General features: G+C 34.3%; 2 protein-coding genes and 1 pseudogene across 5 annotated transcripts in view; 2 read left to right on the top strand and 1 right to left on the bottom strand.

Moving 5' to 3' along the window:
* ATG4A (autophagy related 4A cysteine peptidase) overlaps positions 1–21353 on the bottom strand; it is a 56983-nt gene extending 35630 nt beyond the window's left edge. For all 3 annotated transcript variants that reach the window (XM_016127585.2, XM_036227177.1, XM_016127584.2), the window contains exons 1-2: positions 21190–21353; positions 18702–18875 (exon numbers count right to left, since the gene is read on the bottom strand). In XM_016127585.2, the coding sequence (XP_015983071.2) occupies positions 18702–18875; positions 21190–21211 (196 nt within the window). In that variant the 5' untranslated portion in view covers positions 21212–21353. The remainder of the gene's footprint in view (positions 1–18701; positions 18876–21189) is intronic.
* Positions 18860–26552, top strand: PSMD10 (proteasome 26S subunit, non-ATPase 10). 2 transcript variants are annotated; one of them, XM_016127587.2, is made up of 5 exons: positions 18860–19111; positions 21328–21426; positions 22334–22480; positions 22575–22741; positions 25048–26552. In XM_016127587.2, exons 1-5 carry the CDS (start codon positions 18899–18901, stop codon positions 25199–25201), a joined length of 780 nt encoding a protein of 259 aa, XP_015983073.1. In that variant the 5' UTR covers positions 18860–18898; the 3' UTR covers positions 25202–26552. The 2 variants fall into 2 exon arrangements, with proteins under 2 accessions (XP_015983073.1, XP_015983074.1); XM_016127588.2 differs by having other exon boundaries at positions 18865–19111; positions 22575–22662.
* LOC118608208 lies at positions 22905–23023 on the top strand (annotated as a pseudogene).
* Positions 26553–27390: the final 838 nt, after the last annotated feature.

Genomic DNA, 27390 nt, shown 5'->3' with positions numbered 1-27390 from the left:
AACAAGTGTAGTACTGGCCTAAAAAGAGACAAATAGCACAAATAAACAGAATGAAAAGACAAGACCACTCAATGGTAAGAGGACAGTCTTATTAACAAAATAGTGCTAAAAAAACTTGATATCCACATGTAAAATAATGAAGCTGGTCCGTTATCATACACTATATACAAAAATTAACTGAGACTGAATTAAAGACCCAAACATAACCTAAAACTATAGAATGCTTGGAAGAAAACATAGGAGAAAAACTTCTTTACATGACACCAAAAGGACAAGTAACATGTTTTCTTTAAGGGACCACTTATACAACTTCTGGTTCTAAGGAAAAATAAAATAGACACATTTTTTATTCTTCCCAATAGGTACAGGTAAAAACATTGGACATTATTATATGCATATACTATATATTTTATATATGTATATGTATAGACATATAGATATAGATATAGATATAGATATAGATATAGATATAGATATAGATATAGATACATAGATATCTTTGAAAGAGAGAAGACAGACTGGCTAGGAACCTCAAGACCCAAGTAATGACCTGGAAATGACTTCTCCGGGTTTTTGAGTAATACATCCTGGATCTGGTGATGAAGAAGACAGCAACCTAGAAATACCAATGGGTACAGACAAAAACAAGTCCCCCAAAAGCTCTAGCCAAAGGAATAGGAAAGGGGACCTAGCAAAAAAAATACTTTTATTAGACAATAACTCACATACTCTAACCAAGCACCAAGCACTACCCCACATGCTTGAAACAAATTTAAAAAATAGAAAGACTCAGCAAAGAAACAGAAGTTATAAAGGAAAAATAAAGAAATGCTCATTAGTACTGAAAAATCATAATAACCAAAATGAAAACCACACTAGACAGTATCAACAGTGAAATGAAGACAGTACAGGAAAGAATCAGTGAAACTGATGATAGAACAAGAGAAATTAAATAATCTAAATAACAGAGAGAAGAAACTAGAAGGAGAAGAGAAAATGTGTGGGGCTGAAGAGGTGTTAAACAAAATAATGTCTAATAAACCTCAAATGGCTCTACAAATAAAGTTCTTTAATAAAAAAATGGTTGAATAGTTCCCAAATTTGGCAAAACCCATAAACCTACATCTTCAAGATGCTGAGTAAACCTCAGACAGAATAAATACAAATAAATTCACATGAAGACACATAATAATCAAATTCCTAAAAACTAAAGAAAAAGAACAAATCTTGAAAGCAATGAGAGAGAACTGATAACTTACTTACGGGGGGAAAACAATTAGAAAGAGCAGATTTCTCATCAGAAACTATGGAATCCAAAAGAAATGGCACATTTTTCAAGTGCGAGAGGAAAAAACTGTCAACCAAAATTCTATACCCTGCAAACAAACAAACAAACAAACAAACAAACAAACAAAAAAGTCCTGGAAATCAAGACATTCTCAGATGAAGGAAAACTAAGAATTTGTTGCCATTGTAAAACACTAGCAGAGTAGATAAAAGCATGACCCAATGATATGCTGTCAAGAAGTAACTCAATTCATATCTCACTTATACATGAAATAAAAAAAAAACTCATAGGAACAGATATCAGACTGGTGGTTGCCAGAGGTAAGGGATGGGGGTGGGAGAATTGGATGAAGGTGGTCAAAAGGTACAAACTTCCAATATAGATAAAGAAATTCTGGGGAATGTAAAGTATAGCATGATGACTATAGTTAACAATACTGTATTATATATTTGAAAGTTGCTCAAAGAGCAGATCTTAAAAGTTCTCATCACAAGAGAAGAATGTGTAACTATGTGAGCTGATGGATGTCAACTAAATGTATTGTCATAATCATTTTCGTAATATATACATATATCGAATCCTTATGTTATATACCTTAAACTTATACAATGGTATATGTCAATTATATATCAATAAAATTGGAAAAAATAATTATATTTAAAAACAAGTAATATGATTCAAATATAACAATATAGGTAGATTGAAAATATAAGAGCGAAAAGAGATATACCAGGCAAACAATGATTTTAAAAAAGCAATAGTGTATATATTTATATCAGATAAATTAAACTTCAGAATAAAGAAAATTACTAGGGATAGAAGGAAATTGTTTAATGATAAAAGTTTCAATTCACCAAGAAGGCATAACAATCTTAAAAAGGTATGCACTAAAAAAAAGATTGCCTTAAATACATGAGCAAAAACTCAGAGAAATAAAAAGAGAAATGACATATCAACAATTGTAGTTGGAAAATTCAAAAATTCCCTTTCAGAAAGTGATAAACCTACTCGACAAAAAATAACTAAAGATATATAAGATCTAAATAAACATCATCAACCAACAGATTCTGACATAAATAGAACACCCTACCCAATAACAGCAAAATAAACATTTTTTAAAGCTCCCATGAAACATTTACCAAGATAGACGATATCCTGAGTCATTAAACAAATCTGAACTGATTTAAGTGAACTGGAATGGAACACAGTATTTCCTTGACCACAAAGGAATCAAACTAGAAACCAATAACAGAAAGTCTGAAAACACTTGGAAATTAAACACACCTCTAACTAATTAATTGGTCAAAGAGGAAGTCTCAAAGGAAGTAAAACAAATACATTGCACTGAATTAAAAGAAAAACACAACATCAAAATATGTGGCAAGCAAGCAAGATGACAGAATAGGAAACCCTAACCCTTGTTTTCCACCACAGAAACACTGATTTAACAGCAATATATGAACCAAAACAACTTTTAAGATTTCCAGAATCAAGTTAGGAAGTTACAGAACTCCAGTTGAGCAAAAAGCTCAGAACGGCTCCACTGGAACAAGTATGAAGAGCAATTTAACTTTACTTATATCAACCCTCCCTCAAGCTGGTATAGGTCAGTGGCGGGAGAGAATGTCCCAGCCCACAACTCCAGGGAGAAAGTGAAGAGTAGAGCATGCCTTCGACATTCTGGGTTTTTGGAGGGCTGCCTAACAAAATGGCGTCCATCTCAACTCACTCAGCACTGATGGAACTGCTATAGTTTGAATGCCTGGGGACCACTAAAAACAAAGAAAAGCAGAGTACATCTTACCAGGGATCACATGGCTCAGTGCAGTCAGAAGAAGGTGCACCACTTGAGGCTTCTCCCTCAAGAGAGAAGATGAGTGGAATGTGCATCCACCATTCTGGCTTTTCAGAGGGTTGCCCAAGGGACCATTATTCATGTTTCCTGAATTGGGGCACTAACAGGGAGCTTGCATGCATTGGATATCTACTGGCCACTGAAAACAAAAGAGAGTGGGGTGGCTTGCTGCTGTAGAACCAGAGAACATACAGTGGCACAAACACCAATGGGAGCAAGAGATTACAAGCTCCTGAAGGAGAAACTGGCAAGTCTCTCTAATTGAGAAATTGGATGCATAGGCCTAAAGAGGTTGCGTCCTGCCCAAAAGGTTTCAGAAACCCCAGAATATCTAGCTAACAGAAAAGCAACTCATGACAAGAAAACCCCTATAACAGAGTAGGATAACACATTCAAAGCACTGAAAGGAAAAACCATCAACCTAGAATACTATATTCAGCAAAATTATACTTCAAAAATAAAGGAGAAATAGACTTTCCAAGATAAACAGAAGCTGAGGCAGTTCATTGTCACTAGATCCATCCATGAGAAGACACTATACAGAAACACGAAAGCATATGAAAGTATAAAGCTCACTGGTAAAGGTAAATATATAGACAAATACAGAACACCGAATCCTGTGACAGTGGTGTGTAAATCATTTTAATTCTGGTATCAAGTTAAAAGACAAAAGTATAAAAGTGACCATAACTATAAAAATGTATTCATAGATGCATAATATAAAAAGGTGTAATATATGACGTCAGGAATGTAAGATGTGGTGGAGTGGGGGTAGAAGTAAAAGTATAGTGTATCTGTATGTAATTGAAGTTATCAGTTTAAATAGATGATTATAATTATAATGTTTGATACAATCCCCATGGTAATCACAAAGAAAATATGTATAGAAGATACACAAAAGAAAATCAGAAAGAAATCAAATCATGTCACTAAAAACAAATAAACAAATAAATCAATGAAAGAAAGGAAGGCAACCAGGGAGGAAAAGAGAAATAAGAGGTACAAGATAGAAAACAATTAACAAAATGACAATAGTAGGACCTTCCCAATCAATGATTACTTGAAATGAAAATGGATTAAATTCCCCAATCAAAAGACATAGAGTAGCTGATAGATAAAAACTCATTTCCCAGCTATATGCTGTCTACAAGAGATTCACTTTAGGTTTAAGGGAAAACATAAGCTAAAAGTGAAAGGATGGAAAAAATATTCCATCCAAAATGTAACCAAAATAGAGTAGGGGTGGCTATAATTATATCAGAGAAAACTAAGTCAAAACTGTCAAAAAAAAAAAGACAAAGAAAGCATTTATATCATAGTAAAAGGGTTGGTTCACCAGGTTACAACAATTATAAATATAAAGCACTCAACATCAGAGGACTCAGATATATGAAACAAACACTGCCAAACTGAAGGGAGATATAGACAGCAACACAATAATAATAGGGGATTTTGACACTTCACTTTCAGTAAGGTATAAAATATTTAGACAGACTAACAAGGATACAAAAGGTGTGAGCAACACTACAGATCAAATGAGTCTAACAGACATAAATAAAACATTCCACCCAACAGCGACAGAATACATTCTTCCCAAGTGCACACAGAACATTCTCTAGGAGAAACCGCATGTTAAGTCACAAAACAATTCTTAACAAATTTTAAAAGACTGAGGTCACACCAACTATATTTTCCTGACACAATGGAATGAAACTAGAACTTAATGGTAGAAGAAAACCTGGAAAATTCACGAGTATATGAAAATTAAAAAAAAACACTCTTGAATAACCAATTAGTCAGAGAAGTCAAAAGGAAATTTAGTAACTATCTTGAGACAAAGGAAAATGAAAGCACGACATGCCAAAACTTATAGAATTGAAGCAATAGCAGTATGAGGAGGAAAGTTCATAGTGATAAATGGTTTCATCAAAAAAAGAGCAAGAGCTCAAAAGCCACGGGTCTCCAGACGATAGTCGGGTTGACCTGGGGAAAGCAGTGGCTGGTGCACTGGGCAGGGATGGGCAGCCTGGCAACATAGCTCATGCCAGTAGGAGGAGGGGTGTACACCAGCCATGAGCTGGTAACACGGCCCGACCCCTGTTCCAAGAACATTTGATATACCTCAGTGAGCCCTGAGGTGCCTTTGCACAAGCTCATCGACCTGAGCTTTCCTCAGCCACAGCACATCCAGCACTGTGTCTTCTACACACCACACCAATGGGTGCATACAGATGACCATGAAGCACCTGCACATTCACACCCCGCTGCTGGACAGTGAAAGAAATGATGTCTTACACTGAAATTTTACACAAAGCTAGATTTTGTTACATTCTTCCAATTTTGTGAATTTGCAATGAGCCTGAATTTTGGGGAATATATGCCAAATGGATCATTAAATAAACTCCGACATAGGAAAACTGAATATCCTGATGTTGCCTTCCATTGAGATTCTGCATCCTTCATGAGATTGCAGTGGGCATAAATTACCTGCCCAATATGAATTCTCCTCTACTTCATTATGACTTGAAGACTCAAAATATCTTATTGGATAATGGATTTCATGTTAAGATTGCAGATTTTGGTTTATCAAAATGGCACATGATGTCCCTGTCAAAATCACTAAGTAGTAAATCTGCACCAGAAGGAGGGACGATTATCTATACACCACCTGAAAACTATGAATGTGGACAAAAATCAAGAGTCAGTGTTAAGCATGGTATATATAGCTATGCAGTTATCACATAGGAAGTCTCATCCAGAAAACAGCCTTTTGAGGAAGTCACCAATCCTTTGCAGATTATGTACAGTGTGTCACAAGGACATTGACTTGACACTTGTGAAGAAAGATTGTCACGATATACCTCAGTGAGCACTGATCTCTCTCACAGAAGGCGGATGGACACAAAATCTAGATGAAAAGCTGTCCTTAAAATGTTTAATAAAACTTGAACCAGTCCCCAAGAACACTTGAAGAGATAACTTTACTTGATGTTATACAACTAAAGAAAACAAAGTTACAGAGCACTTCAAGTACTATTCATATATCTGACAAGAAGAAAACAGAGTAATCTCTGAATGTGTCTCTAAATCATGGTAGATTCTCTCAGCTCCATAAAAGCAGTGGTTCTCCTGGAATCTCAAGGTCCCTGTCAGCTCCTCAAGACAATTTTTTATCCAGAAAACTCAGGACTTCTCTATGCTGCACCACTATCCAGTAAATCACAGTTGGGATGGCAATGTGTCTGCGGCTCAGAGGATGCGATTCTGTGACCACTAGACGGGCCCATGCTCTTCAGCAATAATAAATCTACTCTTGGCTGAGGGAAATTCAGAGCAATCACAGCCTGGTGTGGCCCAACAGTGTATTCAGAGTAAAAGGACATTGTGAGATAGATGACAGAAGCCTGCCTTAACCAGTTGCTAGATGCCCTTCTGTCCAGGGACTTGATCACAAAGGAGGCTATGAATTAATTACCACCAAATCCACAAGGACTGCAAAAGTCAGACAATTACTGGACACCACCGACATTCAAGGAGAAGAATTTGCCAAATTCATATCACAAAAGTTGAAAGACAACGAGCAAATGGGTCTTCAGCCTTACCCAGAAATACTGACAGTTTTTGAATCATTATCTTAAATTTCTTTTAAAATAAAAGCTTATAGGTAACACTTTTTCAAGAAGAAAAATCAGTTTATTAAAAGGTATTTTGTATTTCTGTTGCCTTAATTATACATTTTTTAAATAAAATCCATGTAAGTATTAGAAGCTTTAATGAAGTCTCTTCTTCAGGTAAACATTAGTATCCCTCCATGAAATTACAGTATTTTTTTCTGAATTAATATAGTTGAAAGTTTGCATTTTGCTGCATAGTTCAATTTTTTTTGTCTCTTTGGTTAATTGAAATTATTTTTAAATGTAATAATTATATGCTTCTTGTACATAGCAATGTCTTCAGGTGCCATGCATTTCTCCTGGAAGCCATTTTCACTTTCACTTACTTTATGGATTATTTATTACTTATCTAAAATGTGGTTTGACTTTTGAATTGTACCCTTTTTTATACTTAAATCAGAGATAGTACAGCATTCTTTCTCCACAGTTCAGGTTTATACCCTCTCCAAAAGGTTGTTCATTAAACTCTGTTATTCAGAAAAAAAGAAGAAAGCTCTAAAATAAATAATCTAACATTGTACCTCAAGGAACTGGAAAAAGGAAAACAAACTAGGTCCAAAGTTAGAAGAAAGAATGAAATAATTAAGATTAAAGCAGAAACAAACAAAATACAGAACAGAAAAACAATAGAAAAAATTAATACTAACAGTTGTTACTTTTTAAAATACCAACAAAATTGGTAAAGCTTTAGCTACATTAACTAAAAGAAGAGAATATTCTGATAAAGAAAATCATAAATTAAAGGAGATATCATAACTGATGCCACAGAAATTAAAAGAATTATGAAAGACTGCTATGAACAATTATATGCCAACAAATTAGATAACCTAGAAGAAATAAACTCCTAGAAATATACAACTTACCAAGACTGAATCATAAAGGATCAGAAAATCTGAACAGAAGTGTAACTACTAAGGAGATTGAATCAGTATCAAAAACCTCCCAAAAAAGAAAAGCCCAGAACCAGATGAATTCATTTGTAAATTATGTCAAACATTTAAAGAATTAACTTCTTTTAAAGAATTAATTTTAAATCCATTCTTTAAGCTAATACTTAATTTAAAGAATTAACCTTATTCTTTTTGAAAATGTTTTGAAAGCAAATCCTTCTCAAACTCCTCCAAAACACTGAAAGGGAGAAAGAATTTTAAACTCATTTTGTGAGGCCATCACTACCCTGATATCAAAGCCAGAAGAAGACACTATAAGAAAAGAAAACTGTAGGCAAATATCCCTGATGTATATAGATGCAAAAATCTTTAACAAAATACTAGCAAACCAAATTCAACCGCACATTAAAATTATCATACAACATGACCAAGTGGGATTTATCCCTGGGATGCAATGATGACTCTACATATGTATATCAATCAATGTGATACACTACATTAACAGAATGAAGGCAGAGAATCACATGATCATCTCAATAGATGCAGAAAAAGCATTTGACAAAGTTCAACCTTTTCATGTTGAAAAGTTGAGCATTCTAAGTTCAACAAATTAAGAATAAAAGGAAATTACCTCAACATAATAAAAGCCATATACAAAAAAGTGCACAGATAACATACTCAATGGTGAAAAACTGAAAGATTTCCTCTAAGATCAAGAACAAGACAAGGATTCCCACTCTCTCTACTAGCATAGTAGGGATGTCCTAACGAGAACAATTTTGCAAGAAAAAGAAATAAAAGGTATTCAAATCAAAGAGTAAGAAGTAAAATTATCTCTGTATATGACATGACCTTATATGTAGAAAAACCCTAAAATTCCATAAAAATTTTCAGAACTATTAAATGCATTCAGTATATACTCTAAATATTAAGTCTTTACAGGATACAAAATTAACATATAAATATTGTTTATGTTTCTATATGCTAATAACATACTCTCTGAAAAGGAAATTTAGAAAACAATTCCATTTAAAATAGCATCAAAAAAGAATAAAATATTTATGAATAAATTTAACCAAGGAGGCAAAGGACTTATACACTGAAAATTACAAAACATTGATGAAAAGAATTTAAAGGCACAAATAAATGGAAAGACTATGTGTTCATGGATTGGAAGACAATATTGTTCAAATATGCACACCTTCCAAATAAATCCATACCTTCAATGTGATCCCTATTAAATTCTCAATGGAATTTTTTACAGAAATAGAAAAGAAAAAACAATCCTAAAAGTCATATGGAACTATAAAGGACCCCAAATAGCCAAAAGAATCTCAAGAAAGAAGAACAAAGTTAGAGACCTCACACTTTTTAATTTCGAAATATATTACAAAGTTACAGTAATCAAAACAGTATGGTACTGGCAATATAGAAAGACGTATAGATCAGTGGAATAGAATAGAGTACCCAGAAATAAACCCAAATATATATGGTCACAACAAGGGTGCCAGGAGCACACAATGGAGAAGGGACAGTGTCTTCAACAAATAGTACTGGGCAAACTGGATATTTACATGGAAAAGAATGAAATTAAATCTTTATCTTATGCTACACATAAAAATCAACTAAAAATTAAAGACTTTAACATAAGATCTAAAACTATATGCCTAGAAGAAAACATAGGAGAAAAGCTTCACATAGGCCTTAGCACTGACTTTTTGGATATACCAAAAGAGCAGGCAATTAATGAAAAAACAGACAAGAAGGACTATATCCAATTAAAAGCTCATGCACAGCAAAGGAAACAACAGAATCAAAAGGTAACCTATGGGAAAGAAGAAAATTGGCAAACTATATATCTGATAAGGGGTTAATACCGAAAATATATAAAGAACTGCTACAACTCAAAAACAACAGCAACAACAACACAAAACAAATAACTGTTTTAAAATAGGCAAAGAATTTGAATAGATATTTTTCCAAAAGAAGACATGCAAATGGCAACAGATATATGAGAATATGTTCAACATCACTAATCATCAGGGGAATATAAATCAAAACCACAAGAAGGTATCATCTCACACTTGTTAGTATGGCCATTATAAAAAAAATAGAAAATAACAAGTGTTGACGAGAATGTGGGTAAACTGGAAGTCTTGAGCACTGTTGGTGGGAATGAACTAATGGTGCAGCCACTATGGAAAACAGTATGGCAATTCCTTAAAAAAATAAAAATAGAACTACCATATGATCCAGCAATTCCACTTCTGGGTATTTATCCAAAAGAATTGAAACTGGGATCTTGAAGAGATATTTGCACTCCCATGTTCATTGCAACACTATTCACAATAGCCAACAGGTAGAAATAACCTGTGTACTAGTGGATAAATGGATAAAGAAAGTGTGGCATATACATATAATAGAATATCAGTCTGCCACATAAAAAGGAAATCCTGTCATATGCTACAACATGGATGAACCTTAAATACATAAGGCTAAGTGAAATAAAACAGTCAGAGAAGATCCAATATTGTATCATTCCACTTACACAAGATATCTAAAGTAGTCAAACTCATAGAAACGGAAAGTGGAATGATGGTTGCTAAAAGCTGGGGGGAGGGGGAAATGGGGACTTGTTCAACGGGTATAGAATTTCAGTCATGAAAGATCAAAAAATTCTAGGGATTTGCTATACAACATGTGCCTATAGTTAACAATACTGTAATGTACAGTTAAAATTTAGTTGAGAGTAGTTCTCATATTATGTATTTTTACCATAAAAAATATGTGGCATGCAGCTAAACTACCATTGAGTGGGAAATTTATAGCACTAAATGCTTACTTTAGAAAAGAAGAAAAGTATCAAATTAAAAAAAAATCCTACCTTAAGAAACTAGAAAACAGAAGCAAAATAAACCCAAAGCAAGTCGAAGGAAGGAAATAATAAAGATAAGAGCAGAAATCAATGAGATGAAAACTGAGAAACGATAGAGAAAATCAATGAAATACAGAGCTGGTTCTTTGAAAATATCAACAAAATAGACAAAACTCTAGCAAGACTGACAAAAAGAAAAAAAAAAGAGAAGACCCAAATTATTAACATAAGAATGAGACAGGAAATCTCTCTAGAGACTCTGGAGACACCAAAAGGATAATAAAAGAATAGTATAAACAAATCTACACCTAAATTTTACAATTTAGATAAATTGGATCGATTCCTTGAAAAACACAAACACAAATTCACCCAATATGAAATAGATAATTTGAGTAGTTCCAATAACTACTAAGGACATTTAATCTGTACTTTAAAAATTTCCAGAAAAAAAAATCTCCAGGCCCAGATGGTTATACTGGCAAATTCTACCAACCACTTAAAGGAGAATCAATAACATTATGTAATCTCTTCAAGAAAATAAAAGAGGAGAGATTACTTCCCAATTCTTATTATAAGACCAAAATTTCACTGATACCAAAATCAGAAAAGACAGTACCAAAAAATTAAATAACAAGCCAATATCATTCATAAATACACAAAAATCCTTAACAACATATTAACATTGCAACATTAGAATTCGGCAATATATAAACGAATTTATACACTATGACCATATGGATTTATTCCAGATATGCGAGACTGGTTCAATACTTGCAAATCAATCAGGGCAACCTAGAATATTAACAGGCCAAGAAAAATCACATGGTCACATTAATCAATACAGAAAAAGCTGTTTGACAAAATTCACCACTCATTCATGATGAGTGGGCAATTGCTTCAACTTGAAAAAGAATATCTACCCCCCAGAAATGACAACAGTTAACACCACACTTAATGCTGAAAGACTGCTTCCCCCCTAAGACCGGAAACAAGACAAGGGTTCAGCTCTCATCATGACTATTCAACACAGTACTAGAAGTCCTAGCCAGAACAATAAGGGAAGAAAAAGAAATAAAAAGCATATAGAGTAAAAAGGAAGAAATAGCACTGCCCCTATTTGTTGATAGTCTACAAAGAAAATTCCAAGAAATCGACCAGAACTTCCTAAAACTTAGTCAGTAAATTTAGCAACATTTCAGGGTGCAAATCATCGTACAAAAATCAAAAATCAATTGTATTACTATATACTAGCAATGAACACATGGAAATCTAAATTTAAAAAAATACCATTCACAGTCACTCAAAAATTGAAATTCTAACAAAAAAGTACATTATTTGTATGTTGAAAACTACACAACACTGAATATGACGAAATGCTAATAGAAAAAAATAAAAGACGTTCTAAATAAACGAAGAGATACCCTGTTCATGGATTGGAAGACTCAACATAATAAAGATGTCAGTTCTCCCCAAACTGATACACAGTTCTAATACAACTCCTTTCGACATTCTAGCTATTTTTTTAGATATAGGCAAGCTTATTCTAAATGTATAGGGAAAGGCAAAGAAATAAACAATATTAAAAAAATAATAATAAAGTACGAGGAATCATCCTACCTGATTGTTAAACTTATTGTAGAGCTATAGTAATCATGATTGTGGTGTGGCAGAGGGACAAACACATAGATGAATCAAAACAGAGAACCGAGAAATAGGCCTATACAAATAAAGCATACTTGTTTTTTTTACTACAGTATGAAAACAATTCAATGGAGCTGCAGCAATTGTATATCCATAGTTATCAAATTAATTTCAACCTAAACCTCACACTATATACAAAAATTACTCCAAAATGGATCATGGACCTGAATGTAAAATGTAACTATAAAATTTTGAGAAGAAAATATCAGAGAAAACCTTTAAGACCTAGATTTTGGTGAAGATTTGTTAGACATAACAAAAGCACAATCCATAAAAGAAAAAAAAATCAATGAATTGGACATCATCAAAATTAAACATTCTTGTTCTGTGAAAAATCCTATTAATAAGATAAAAAGACAAGCCATTGACTGGTACATAATATTTGCAAACTACATATATGACAAAGAACTTGTATCTAGAATAAAGAATTCTCAAAATTCAACAGTAAAAAAAAAAAGCAGTTAGAAAATGGGCTAAGGACAAGAAGAGACATTTCACTGAAGAAGATAGAGGAATGGCAAATAAATACATGAAAAGATGGTGACCATCATTAGCCATTAGAGAAATAAAAATAATATTATCATAAGCTATCACTACACACCTATCAGAATGGCTAAAATAAAAATCAATCACAATGACAATGCTGGCAAGGATGCAGAGAAACTGGATCTTTCATACATTGCCAATGGAAATGTAAAATGGTACAGCCAATTTAGAAAAATAATCTGTCAGCATTTATAAAAACTAAACATACACTTACCATATGATCCAGCAATTCCTTTCCTGGACATTTATCTCAGAGAAATGAAAATTTACAGCTGTAAAAAACACCTATACTCAAATGTTCATAATAGTTTTAGTTATAATAGCCCCGAACTGGAAATAACCAAAATGTCCCTCAATAGGTGAATGGTTAAACAAATTGTAGTATATCCACAGCATGGAACACTTCACATCAATTTTAAAAAGTCTACTGATATACATATCAATTTGGATGAATCTCAAGGTCATTATGCTAAGTGATGAAAAATTGGAGAATGTCATATATCTTGTGATTCCATTTATTTAAAATTTTCAAAACGACGAAATTATAAAGAAGCAGAACAAATTAGTATTTGTCAAGGGTTATAGATGGTGGGGTAAGTGGTGGGTGTGACTATAAAATAGTTCTAGTGATGAACTATTTCTCTATCTTGATTGTGATGAGGATTACATAAATCTATACATGTGATAAAATAACATAGAGGTATACACACATAATTCCAATGACAATTTCCTGGTTTTCTATCATATTATTTATAATTAAGTGAAATATAATGATTGGGGTAAATCAGATGAAGAGTATATGGAGTTTTTCTGTACTATTTTTGCAACTTCTTGTGAGTTTTTTATCATTCATAATAAAAAATTAAAAACCACTTATAAAGCAAATAGGTCAAAAACAAGAGCATGGAAGCTAAAACCTAAGGAGTAAGTAAATAACATGTTTTATTATAGCCTATAACAATGTCAGTTTTATTCAGGGATAGCTTTTAAATGAGGAAGGTTTATATAGGCTAGTGATATACAATATCAAGGACATTTATCTGTAGGATAAAAACATGTGCTTAAAGAAATATTAGAGTCACTGATTAAAACATCTCATGTTAAACCAGGCAACTGGCAATTGTGAAGTGCTTGCAAAAAGCCACATAAACAAATTACATCTGCAAACAATGAAAAATCAAATGCAAAGGGTCTTTGGGCTGATTGTTCAAACTTTATCTAGTAATTGGTAGGAATAGAAAAGTTTCATTCTGGATAACCCAGAACCTGTTCCTGTGACTGCCATATAGTTAATTGATTTGCATACACCCTGTGTGGGGTGTCCTCAATTTTGTTTCACTGTAGAATATATTCATTTCTAGTTGTGCTATGGAAAGAATATTTGCATTGGGTTAAATATTTAGTTATAATTATAAAGGAACAAATGGGGAGAAATTGCCTTTCTCTGCACATCCAAAATGATAACCACTAGCCATATGAAGCTATTTAAATTTAAAATTATTAAAATTAAATACAATGAAAAATTTAGTTCCTAGACACATTTCAGTTGCTCAGTGTGCCTAGCAGCTACCATATTAGAACAGTATAGATATAGAACTTTTCCATCACCACACAAATTCTATTGGACAGCATCGTTCTAATACATGAAAAACATGTAATTTCCCCATAATCATAGAATTACAGTTGAAAGAGCTCTGACAGGAATTCGTATTGCAGTATCTGAGGTTTGCGTTTACACATAATTTGTCAACAATGAACAGTATGTTATAGTAGTTAAATGCTGGGGCTTTGGGGCAAAATAGTCCTGCATTTCCATCTTAGCTCTAACTTTTACTAAATTGTGTGACCTTAGGCATGTTACTTCACTTCTCTGTACCCTGTATTCTCATTTTTAAAAAGGTTGGGATTGGGAGATAATAGTACCTACCTCATAGGGTTATTATGAAGGATTAAATGAGATAAGCCCAACATCTGACACATGTGATCTATAAATATTACCCATTCTTAGAATTATTCTTTAAGTCTAGAAGATGAACTTAACTTGTTCTAAGACCTAGAATCTAGGTGACCAGTAGAATAGGCAATAGGGAACATTCAATCTTATGAGCAGCAAAGGAGTCAGTCTTTAACAGGGCTGCCCTTTGACTCTCCAAAGATAAACAGCAACTGTGCTGTTCCTCCATAACTTGGGGCCAGAGACAAAAGAGATGTGACCTTCTACCTTAGCAATCTATTTGTCTTGCAGCTTTCAAAAAGTCAAGGGGTACCTCACCCTTGGCCTTAAGGGACTCAGAATTAGAAGTTAACTGCCATGTCATAACGAATAAAATAAAAGCACAATACACTGTCTATAAAAGAAGATTACCCAAACAAGTCGCTCAGTAGGAGAGGGACTTGTAGTTGTCTTTCCAGCTGTTTCTAGCAATCAAATCCAATTCCTTGATATAATATTATGGTGAAATATCACTATAGCCAATCCTTTGTAAATACCACACGACAGGCCTGTTGTACCTCTGTAATCAACTGGATAAATATTTATTAAACATCTATTACATACAGGACACATTTGTTCTACACTAATCATCAGCGAACTACATCTAGCAAGCTGAATTAAGTACACTTTTTGTTTTTTGAATGGTAAGCAAGGTAGGAATGACTTTCACATTTTGAAACTTGGAAGAGTTGCCCTCAACCACTATTATCAAACACTGAATGGCACTGGAAATTAGCTTTTGCTACAGACTTGATAATGTTTTTTAACTAATTTAACCTAAAATTACAAGGCAAAACAGCACTTATATGTGAAATTTATACTGTAGGAAAGTCATTTCAACAACTAACATTGTCTGACTCACAAGTGAAGACATGCTTTATACATTTCCCACGTTGTCATAAGTCAAAGCAACAAAACCACAATAAGGTTTCACTTCACATCCACTAAAATGAATATAATAAAAAAGACAGACGTTAACAAGTATTAGTAGAGATGTGGAGAAATTCAAACCCTCATACATTGCTGGGGAAATACTACAGTTACTTTGGTAAGAACTCTGGCAATTCCTCACAGAGTTAAATAGAGAGCTACAACGTGGCCCAGCAATTCTGCTCCTAGATATGTACCAAGAGAAATGAAACATGTCTGCACAGAAACTTGTACATGAATGTTTACGGCAGCATTATTCGTAATAAATAAAAGGTGGAAACCACCCAAATCCCCATCAACTGATGAATGGATAAATAAAATGAGGGTATAGCCATACAATGGAATAGTTTTCAGCAATAAAAAGGAATGAAGTACTGATACATACTAAAATTTGGATAAACTTCAAAAATAATATGTTAAGTGAAAGGAGCCACACACAAAACACCACATATTGTACCATTCTATTTACATGAAAGCCCAGGAAATGAAAATCCGGAGAGACAGAAAATAGACTGGTGGTTGCCTAGGACGGGGAATGGCAATGGGGAGTGACTGAAAATGAGCATGAGGTTTCATTTTAGAGTGATGGAAATGTTTTAAATAAGACTGTGATGACGGTAACACAATTATAAAATATACGAATAACCATTACATTGCACACTTATAGAAAGTGTACAACACCAAAAGTATGGTCCATAAAAAATAAATGATAAATTGGACCCCATCAAAATGAAAACCTTTTGCACTTCAAAAAACACCATTAAGAAAATGAAAAGACCAGCAACAGACTGGGAGAAAATATCCACATATCATGTATCTGATAGGGACTGGGATATAGAATACATAAATAATTCTTACAACTCAATAAAAAGAGAATAAAGAATAACTCAACTTAAAAATAGAAAAATATATATGTACAGACACTGCACTGAAGAAGATATATGAATGGGTAATAAAAACACAAATAGATGCTCATAACCATTAGTCATTAAGGAAATATAAATTATAACCACAATGAGATATCATTTCACACACATTTAGAATGGCTATAATAAAAAGACAGATGATAACAAAAGTTGGTGAGGATGTGGAAAACCAGACACCTGCATACATTGCTGGTAGTAGTGCAAAATAGTTCTGATACTTTGGAAAAGAGTTTCGCAGTTTCTTTAAAAGTTAAACGTATATTTGCCATATGATTCAGTAATTCCAGCATGGGGCATATATCAAAGAGAAATGAAAACGTATGTCCTCGTGAAGACCTGCACATGAATGTTCTTAGCAGCATTATTCACAATAGCAAAAATTGGAAACAACCTACATGTCTAACAACTAGTGAGTAGACAGACAAAATATTATATCCATAAAACGGAATACTATTTGGCAATAAAAAGTAATGAAGTACTAATACATGCTACAACATGGATGAATCTCAAAAATACTACACTAAGTAAAAGAAGCCAGGCATAAAAGACCACATATTGTCTAATTTCATTTAGGTAAAATGTCCAGAATAGGTAAATTTGTAGACAGAAAGTAGATTAGTGGTTACCTGGGGCTGAGAGTGAGAACGAGATTAACTATAAATGAGCATGAGGGATCTTACTGAGGAAGTGAAAATGGTCTAAAACTGATTATGTTGAAGGCTGAACCACTCAGTAAAGTTACTAAAAATAATTTAATCAAACACTCCAAATGAGTGAGTTTTATAATATGTAAAATATATCTCAATAAAGCTGTAAAATAGGAAAAGAACAGTATGGGAAACTGGGTGATGGGTACATAGGAACTCTACACTAGCTTTGTGACTTTTCTACAAATCTAAAACTATTCTGAGATAAAAAATGTATTTAAATAAAAATTAACAAGAATATGTTTGTAGATTGATATCAGAATTTGGCAGTCCCTATCTACGTGAAATACATTTAAAAAGATGAAACAGGTAAAATATCATTACGGACCAGCATTAACAGATGTACATTTGGAACAATTTGATGATAGGGAACACTGTGAGCCCCAATTAACAAAATGTTAACCCCCAAAAAAAGAATTCTATTATTCACACTAGTACCCCTGTATTACAAAAAGTACTCTATTATTATATTTTGAATTTCATCAATAAACATTTGTTGAAATTTGTTTTCCCTCTTGTTACATAAGTACCTACAAATTATCTTGAATTTTGCTTTTTGGCCCACAAGCCTAAAATATTTACTAACTGGCTGTTCACAGAAAGTTTTCCAAGCCCTGTTCTACACCATAACAAGATAAATATAACATAATCAGTCTCTTTCTTGAATGTATTCTTATCATTACCTAGTTTCGGCATACTGCTCTTATGGATGTACCCTATAAAGGATAAGCTTTGCATCTCTTTTGCTATGGCACTATTTTGGATTTCCATAAATAGAAACACTATTAGCTTAATAATTCTAGAAAAGCCTCGATGTCATCGTCATTATCACGATATTAAAGGATCAATACTATACCACAGTATCAACATGACACTCATCAAGTTGTGATGTCACCAGGCCACGGACTCACCGAGATCTCTTAGGTATCAAGTGGTTCCTATGGCATCACACTATGCCTTTGGCATCACCCTAGCACATCACCTTACTATAGTGTCATATGTTATCACTGCTGTGACAAAATTCTGTCCTGATTCCTCTCTGTCGAGATGTCAGAATAATTAACCCCTACGTCTTTTTACTCCTGTGGCGGCGGCGGGGGTGGGGGTAGCCACAGCCACCAGTACGAGCTCAGGAGGTAGTACTCAGCTCCTTCTGTTGTCCCTTCCGCCTGCCACTGCAGGTCAGGGCCCTCATGGGACAAGACCTTTAGGCACCCCTAACTCTCTTGCCATGACTCTGCACCCATTTCGCGTGGCCGACTCAATACCCCACGGCGAACATCCACCCCAGTTCCACACGAAGCCGCTCCCAGTACCTGACTCCATTCTCCAGCTGTCATCCTGGGCCAATTCCACCGGCCACTTGACTACGGTGGCCGAGAGGGTTCCTGGGACTTGTAGTTTCGCGCTGCTATAGGCCGAGTCGGTGAGAGCAGCAAAGGCGCCTCTTGGCCGGGAACTAAGCTCGAACTGCAACTCCCAGAGGCGCCCTGCAAAGGAACGGGGAAAATCGATGATTGGTGGAGTTCTATCGGCATTTTTGATTGGCAGTCGGAGCCGGGAACGCGAGGCTGTCCATGGTCTTACTTCACCGAGATCCTGGGAAAGCGAAATGGAGGGGTGTGTGTCTAACCTTACGGTCTGCAATCTGGCCTACAGCGGGAATCTGGAGGAATTGAAGGAGAAGATCCTGGCCGATAAATCTTTGGCTACTAGAACTGACCAGGTAAAGTAGCGCTGGGGCCTCTGCAGGCGGTGGCAGTGACTTAGCCCAACCCGCCTGCCTCGCGCGGCCCAGGCTGAGGCCGGTTCTCCGCCCTCACCGCCCCATCCTCTCCCTGGGTCACTTCAGGACTCCGAACCGGGCTACTGGAGCTAGCTTGGCAAACCTCAATTTTTTTTTTTGGCCCAGTACTTAGATCGCTGAATTTTGGATATTTTTGGACGTGTGTTGCATTTCTCAGAAATGCCCAATCTTTGAGATACCACTAAGGAGGAAAGCTTTTTAGTTTGTTTGTTTGTTTTTTGAATAGATGTCTTTACTTTTACAAATAATTTGATTCAGTAAAACAGATTGAATCAAATGTGCCAGGCAGTTTGCCAGGAGTTGGGGACAGTTGAGTGGAAGAAGCAAACATTAATAAAGTAATCCCAAATCGCATGTCTGATTACAAGTTGTGCTAAAAACTCGGGAGAAAAGTTTACTTGATGCTTTCAGGACATATAATGGGAGGACCTGCTTTCATCTTTAAAAAGCCAAATGTTGTAATTGAAAAGGCTTTGCAAGGGAGGTTAGACCTTGAAGAATGAGTGTGATTTCCTTGAAGAGTAAATGGGCATTCTAGGCAGAGGCGGAACGAAGGCGAATGGACTTTGGGGAAGTGTTTCTGCCCTCTTGCTCAAAGGACCCTCATACTTTCACCCTGACTTTCTAGAAAGATTCACGGTGCCCTTACTAAGTCAGCAAGAATTTATAGATTGCCTCTTATTTGACAGGCACTGTGCTAAGCACTAGTGAAACAGTGTCACGTACTGAGAAATCTATTTTGCGTCTTTGGGAAAAGAGTTAGACAGCAGGAGACCTTTTTCCTGGAACTTTCTTTTATTGCTCAACCTGCAAATGGCTTTATCGTTGCCTAGTTTTTCTTCATTATGGTCTGTCAATATTTGATACTTTAACTTGATTTAGTAATATTAAATTAAAATTAAATACTTCTAACCATTCTTCATCTAGTCGGTAGAATAAAAAGGGGGAAGCTATTCACGATCAAGAAACTTAGAAACATAACCAAATGCAATTTATAGACCTTGTATGGATCCTAATTGAAACAAGCCAACTACAAAAAGACATTTGGGGGACAATTGGGGAAATTTGAACACAGACTGGTTATTAGATGTTATAAAGGAATTAATGTTCATTTTTTTAATTATTTTTATTTGTTTTTTTTTAGTGTTACTGTTAATTTTAATAGGGGTAAATATGGTCTCAAAGCTATGTTGGAAAGAATCCTTATTTTTTAGATATTGAAATATTTAGAGATGAAAAATCATGATATTTAGAATTTATTTTAAAACCCTGCAAAGAAAAAATTCGACAAAGCAAATATGGCAAAATATTTATTAAATCTAGGTGATAGGCATATGGATTTCTATTATATCTCCTCTATGTGTGTTTGAAAATTTTTGTAATAAAGGTCAAAACACCATTTTATTTTACATATGTCTGAGAAATACAGCAATCACTGAAAAAAAGGGGTTCCCTTGGAGAAATACGACTAAACTCTAGCTTGTTTTTTCAATGTAATATTGTTGCTCTCTAATTCTGTGTGTGATTTTTTAAATGGATATATAGATAATCTCAACTAGTTTTATTAACATTTCTTCCCCATAAGATGTATTTGTTTTTTCTAGAGCATCTAGAAATTTCAGAGTCAGAAAGACAGGGATTTGTGTACCTACTTCGCCATTTACTAGCTGTGTGACCTTGGAGAAGTTGCTTACCCTGAGGAGTCTTAGTTTCCTCATCTGTAATGAGGGATAATAGCCACTGTATAGAATTGTGGGAATTAAATCATATTCATGTAAAACTCCAAGCACAGTGCTTGACATAAAAGTATATGAATAATGCAATAGCAAACAGCCAAAGCTCTATTTCTGCCAAAACAATGAAATTAGTTTCTTATTCTGTTGCTTTCATGGCTGTATTTTACTCAGAATTATTTACATTCATCTGTGTATTTTCCCCATGTTAGTAAAACCTTGGCCTCTCTTTTACTAGTAATAATATGGTTTAAGGTTACCTACCTGAGGATCCAGTGCTCTCCATTTCTTATTTCCAAACTACAGGTTTGTAGCCCTCAGTATTACTTTTTTCTGCTTTCTTGCCTTAGTTCTTCTACTTCTCTTCAAGAATATTGACCTGATTGTTTCTCTCCCATGTAGGACAGCAGAACCGCATTGCATTGGGCATGCTCAGCCGGACATACAGAAATTGTTGAATTCTTACTGCAGCTTGGAGTGCCAGTGAATGATAAAGATGATGTAAGTACTAGGCAGAGTTGATAAATTTCCAGTTATCTTTAGAGTCCAGACTAGTGTTTACCAAAGCCTGAGTATTAAGCTCACAAACAAAATTATAACCTTTATGGCTAAGAAGTTACAGTATGGCCCTGGCGACCAAGCACAGGACTAGTGGTTGCATTACTTTAAAATATCAGTTTTGCCATTCGTACCCTGCATTTTAAGGTAAACATACAGATCAAAGCTTATTATGATGACCTCTGTGACTAGGCTGAATGCTACCCCAAGCAGTACGATGAATAAACTGTTTCCTTAGAAGGTCTCTAAGAGACTACAGACCCTTCTTATTATGTTGGAAATATTTTGGTGAATATTGCCTGAATAATGAAAGCCTAGATATATATTTTTGTTATTTATCGTAATGGTATCGGTTATATTAGGATAAGACTTGTAAAGAATAAGGATGAAAACTTTTTTGCAGGCAAAGATTCCTTTTCAAGGATGATCACTGAAATGATATTTATAATAGCAAAGACATAAAAAAACAATGTAAGAACAGTTGGATGCAGTAGTATATCCATATGATAAAATAATATGCAACCAATAAAGTTATTGAATTCCAAAGAATGACATAGGAAAATTCTCACAACAAAATGGTAAGTAGAAATGGTGGCAAATACAACTCGTAGAACTTTATATCCTATGATCCCAATTTGAAAACACATTAGAATTAGAATTATGTATCATTATCTGTGTTATGGTATTATGGGTGGTTTTTCTTTTCTTTTGTATACATCTGCTTTCCAAATTTTCTGCAGTGCTTAATGAGGAGAAAAGAACGAATGCTCTCTGTAAACCCTGGCTAAATGTTAGCATTAATCCCTATGCCTTTCTCTCCTGGTTTTTGTACTGCCGACATCTTTTACAGGCAGGTTGGTCTCCTCTTCATATTGCTGCTTCTGCTGGCCGGGATGAGATTGTAAAAGCCCTTCTGGGAAGAGGTGCTCAAGTGAATGCTGTCAATCAAAATGGCTGTACTCCCCTACATTATGCAGCTTCCAAAAACAGACATGAGGTAGAGTTTTATTCCTAGGCAACTTCTTTTGAGTTCTAAACCTATATGCAAACACAAATATATCTCTGCTTTGTTTTCTTCTCTGTTTTTCCAGATCGCTGTCATGTTACTGGAAGGTGGGGCTAATCCAGATGCTAAGGACCATTACGAGGCTACAGCAATGCACCGAGCAGCAGCCAAGGGTAACTTGAAGATGATTCATATCCTTCTGTACTACAAAGCATCCACAAACATCCAAGACACTGAGGGTAACACACCTCTGTAAGTGACAAGTAGCAGTCATTTGTATTCTACCTGACATTAGCCTTCTTGCACTAATTCTTACACATCATTCTTTTTTTATTCTGCTAATAAACATAATACATGTTTATAGCAAAAACATTTGAAAGTACACAAAAACATAAAGATAAAAATTAAAAATGCAGTCCACGGCCATGCCACCCTGAACATGCTCAATCTCATCTGATCTCAGAAGCTAAGCAGGGTCGGGTCTGGTTAGTACTTGGATGGGAGACCACCTAGGAAGACCAGGTGCTGTAGGCATTAAAAAAAAATTAAAAATGTTTATCATCTTGCCACTCGGAAATAACCAGTGTTAACATTTTTATGTATTTCCTTCCAGCTCTCAGTCTTTTGTATGCAACTACATATTTTACATTTTTTGGTAAAATTTGGATCATACTGTGTGTGTAGTTTTATATCTTATTCTGTTCATCTCATAATATATCATGAGCATTTTCCAATGTTACTAAATATATTTTAAACATTTTGGAATGGTTGTATAATTCCATTTTATGGATGTTCCACAATTTAATCATTCCTATATTATTGTATAGTTAATTTTTTTTTTAGTTTTCCACTATTATAAATAATGCTACATTGACCAACTTTGTACAAAAAGTTTTGGCCAAATTCCTGATTATGCCTTAGTTTAGACTTCTAGAACTAGAATTGCTGGGTCAACCAATACACACATTTTAGACTATTGGTATATATTGCCGAATTGCTTACAGAGGAGTTACATCATTGTACCCTCCCAACAGCAGTTGCAAGTGCCTATTACCCTCTCATCAACACTGAAAATATCCTTTCATTGTATGAAAAATGGTATTTTATAGTTTTAATTAACTTTATTATCAGTGAAGTTAAACATTTTTTAATGCCTATGACTACATTTCTTAATTGTAACTTTTTGTGTCCTTTTCTGTTTCCTTTTGAGGAAACAATTTATTTTACTTATTTTTTAAGTACCCTTGACTTGACATAGTAAAAATATTAATCTTTAGTTATGGTAGTAGAAAATGTTTCCTCAGTGTGTCTTTTCATGTTGTTCGTGATATTTTAAAATAAGTTTTCAACTTCTATATAGTCAAACCTGTTCATCTTCCTTCATGACTAGAAAGTCTTTCCTCACCCTGAAATTAGTTGAATATTCACCTATTATTTTATTGTAGCATGGGCTTTATTTGAGAGTTATTGTTATTGTTTTTCATTTAACTCAGATCCATTTAGAATTGAATTATGTGTGTGGCCTGAAGCCATCTTCCACCTTGATGTTTTCTCTTCTTTATGGAATGGTGACATTTTTTTAACCAGAAATTCTGTGAGTCTTCTTTTTAGTTCAAAGTGAGATTCAGCCTTTTCTTATTTGACTTTAAACCAACTTTTTAAAAATATTGTTTTCTTAACTCTTCGTTTTAAAAATCTTTTCTGTAGTTCTGTATGACTTCATTTAGAAAGACTGGCATATTCTTGCTCTTTTCTCCAGAGCAAGAAAGGCAAGGTAGCCTGGAGAAATCTAAGTAGGCAGCATAGATAGGGTTCTGGGAAGAGCTTAGAAGTTACAAACTCTATTTTAAATACTACTTACATTAAGTAACTGAGAGAAGTTACTTAACCCTCCTGAGTCTTGATTTCCTCATCTATAATGTAACGATAATAATTCCTTCCTCAGTAGATTGTTGTGAGGTTTAAATAAAATAACATGTGAAGTGTCTAATACCCTGCCTGACAGACTAAGTGCCTAACAAGGATCCTTCCTTCCGTTGCTGCTCAGCCATATCATCATAGGCAAGGACTTTAAACTATGTCACAATTTCAACTGTAAAATGATAATAATAGCTTGCTAACTTACAAGGTGCATATAAGGATCAAATGATATAAACTATTTTAAACTGATTTTCCCAAAATGTAAACCATACAAATTCCTACTAGTAGATTCTGAATTGGGGCATTTCTAAATTCTAACCCTGAATGATTACATGTGTTTGGTGTTAATTACTTTAAATCTCAATAAAATAAAATTATTTATTAGACTGGCATTTAGATCTCTTTTTCTATTGCAGTAGAACCAGAGTTATGATTTATGATCTAGTATTATAAAGCTATTTCACTGAATTTTAACTTACAAACACTCTTCCCCACACAAATTGATTTTCCTTTTCTAATAAATAACTTCCCAATATTATACGACCTAATAATATGCATTTTAGAGTACCAATCAGGAAACCCTAGCCATTACAGAGAATTAGTATTGATTTATTGGTCTTTGTGGTCCTCGATTTCAGACACTTAGCCTGTGACGAGGAGAGAGTAGAAGAAGCAAAACTGCTGGTGTCCCAAGGAGCAAGTATTTACATTGAAAATAAAGAAGAAAAGACACCGCTGCAAGTGGCCAAAGGTGGTCTGAGTTTAACACTCAAGAGAATGGTGGAAGGTTAAGCAACTTGGATTTATTCTTTGTATGTTTTGTGGTTGTCCCCAGTGTCCTATAAACTAATGTACTTACGCACGAGATATCATCTATGAATAATGAAGTTTTTTCACCTTCAAAGTCTTATAAATATTTTGAATATTGTTCTTGCTGAGGTATTCGTTCTAAGCTTACAGTTTGCTTTCCAGGCATTGAATAACTGTTGAGATTGTTTTACTGTGTTGCATATTATTCCATATTTGAATTTTGGTTAATAATTCTATGGCTGTTATGAGTCTCCAGCACCTCATCCCCACACCTTCTGTCTCCCTCTGAGGCAGAACAACCCCAATATCAGGCCAGTTGTCCTGCCAAATGTTGTTAGGTAGATTCTAGAATATTCCTTCTGTACAGTTGAAACACATCCTAACTCATTTTTCAAGTTCACCAAGAGGCCTGTACCAAATATTTCTGTTTTTTCAACAGTACATTTATTTTTGTTACAAGGAATACTTACATATTTTAGAGGACCAAATTTTCAGTTGGAGGGCCTGCTATCCAAGTTGGTCATTCATAAACACTAAAATAATAAAAAAAAATGATAGCCTATGTATCTTATTAATGAGCTGTTTCCCTCCATGAAATGTACTGTTTTTAAAAAGAAGTTTTAAAGTACCTATATTAAGTCATCCTGTAAAAGGAATGTCATGCTTGTTAACATGCAATGTAACAATGTATTTTGATCTGTATTTCAGAAACTGAAAACAAATTGTTGAATCTCCTAATTTTTCTTTCAAATCAGTCAAACTCCCACTTAAGCCTTAAAGTCCTTCCTTCAAAAGACATTTTTCAGTTTCTAGTAACTCTGACGTCAATAAAATTAGTGAGGCTTGACCTGCAGCTAAAATCTTTAAAATAGTAATCTTCTGAATTGCTAATTAAATGTAGAATAAAAGGAAATTAATAAGTATAAACTTGATCTCAATTTAAGGAAATATCCTAAATGATTGCTAGTCATAAAATCCAATGACCTCCAAGTGACTCTTCGAATTAGTTTTTTAATTTGAATTTTATGCTGCAAATGTTGCTTAAAGTAAGTGAGCCCACAAACTTTCTTTAATTTTGGGTCAGAGGCTTAATAACCAGTAGCTAAAATGAGTATTGTCAACAAACTGGTGTTAATATGCAAACCCTTTTTACATAAATATTTTGAGTGGTGATCCTTACAAATATTAATCAGGGAAGTGGCCTCTTAATGGAACTAAACTTTGTTTATTGAATATCAGGGATAGAATTGATAATAGGGGAAATAATTTCTTTCCATTTTTTAGCATGATTAAAGTTGTCTGAGGTAATAAACTTTCTGATGTAAAAAGAAAATTCATCCTATTTCTTTAATAATACAAATGGTCCCAAACCTCCAGTAATTTGTAGGCTGTTGGCATTTTAAATCAAGTGACTTGTTAACAATATTTAAATCACTTATTTGTATAAACTAAGAATACTAATCGCCTCGGATATGGATCAGATTGTTACCTGTTCCCTATAGGGAAAGCTGATTGAGTTGAAGCTGGTACAAGGCCAGCAAGTTTTAAAGTTTCTTCCAAAATAAACTTAAGGAAGATGACAGTTTTAATTGTAAAGCTTAACTGAGAATGTAAGATGGAAGAAATAGGTAAATGAAGCAGTGAAAAAAAATTACATTCTTAAGTATCACAATCTCAGTGAGGTTCTATGAGATTCAAGATAAATCTGCATTTTACTTCATAACCTTGACTTAACTACATAACCCCAGTGTTCTGATTTACCATACCAACTATAATGAATTAATTACACGGATTTTACTGCTGCTTTCTGTTTCCATAGCCTGTTACACTACCAAGCCCCCAAGTCACCTGTCAGCAAGTTTGATAAAGTGTGAGAACTCTTTACTTTGGAATGGGCGGCTCCAGCCTCACGGTTCTATTGATTACCTGAAATTAAATGTGGAAATCTGTATGTATATTTTTCCAGGAAGAGGCTTGTGTAGCTTTTGTCAGATTCTCAAAGGTATCTGTGACTCCCCAAAAGGTTAAGAATCCCTGGTCAAGAATATAAAGACTACTGATTCAATTGTCAAGAGACATGGGTTCTACAATGGCATAGTTCTACCACACTGTAACTTTTAAGAAGGCAGAAATCATCTTCATTTTACAGATGAGAAAATACCCAGAAGCTA

Source organism: Rousettus aegyptiacus, unplaced genomic scaffold, assembly GCF_014176215.1.
Source record: "Rousettus aegyptiacus isolate mRouAeg1 unplaced genomic scaffold, mRouAeg1.p scaffold_m13_p_9, whole genome shotgun sequence".
Classification (NCBI taxonomy): domain Eukaryota; kingdom Metazoa; phylum Chordata; class Mammalia; order Chiroptera; family Pteropodidae; genus Rousettus; species Rousettus aegyptiacus.
This window is presented reverse-complemented; position numbering and strand designations above follow the sequence as displayed.

Excerpts from the sequence above, each read along its gene's own strand:
- PSMD10 (XM_016127587.2), top strand. The coding sequence starts at position 18,899 with ATGATTGGTGGAGTTCTATCGGCATTTTTGATTGGCAGTCGGAGCCGG. Across the intron at positions 21,427-22,333 it reads CAGTGAATGATAAAGATGAT|GCAGGTTGGTCTCCTCTTCA; the intron begins GTAAGTACTAGG and ends CATCTTTTACAG. Across the intron at positions 22,742-25,047 it reads ACTGAGGGTAACACACCTCT|ACACTTAGCCTGTGACGAGG; the intron begins GTAAGTGACAAG and ends CCTCGATTTCAG.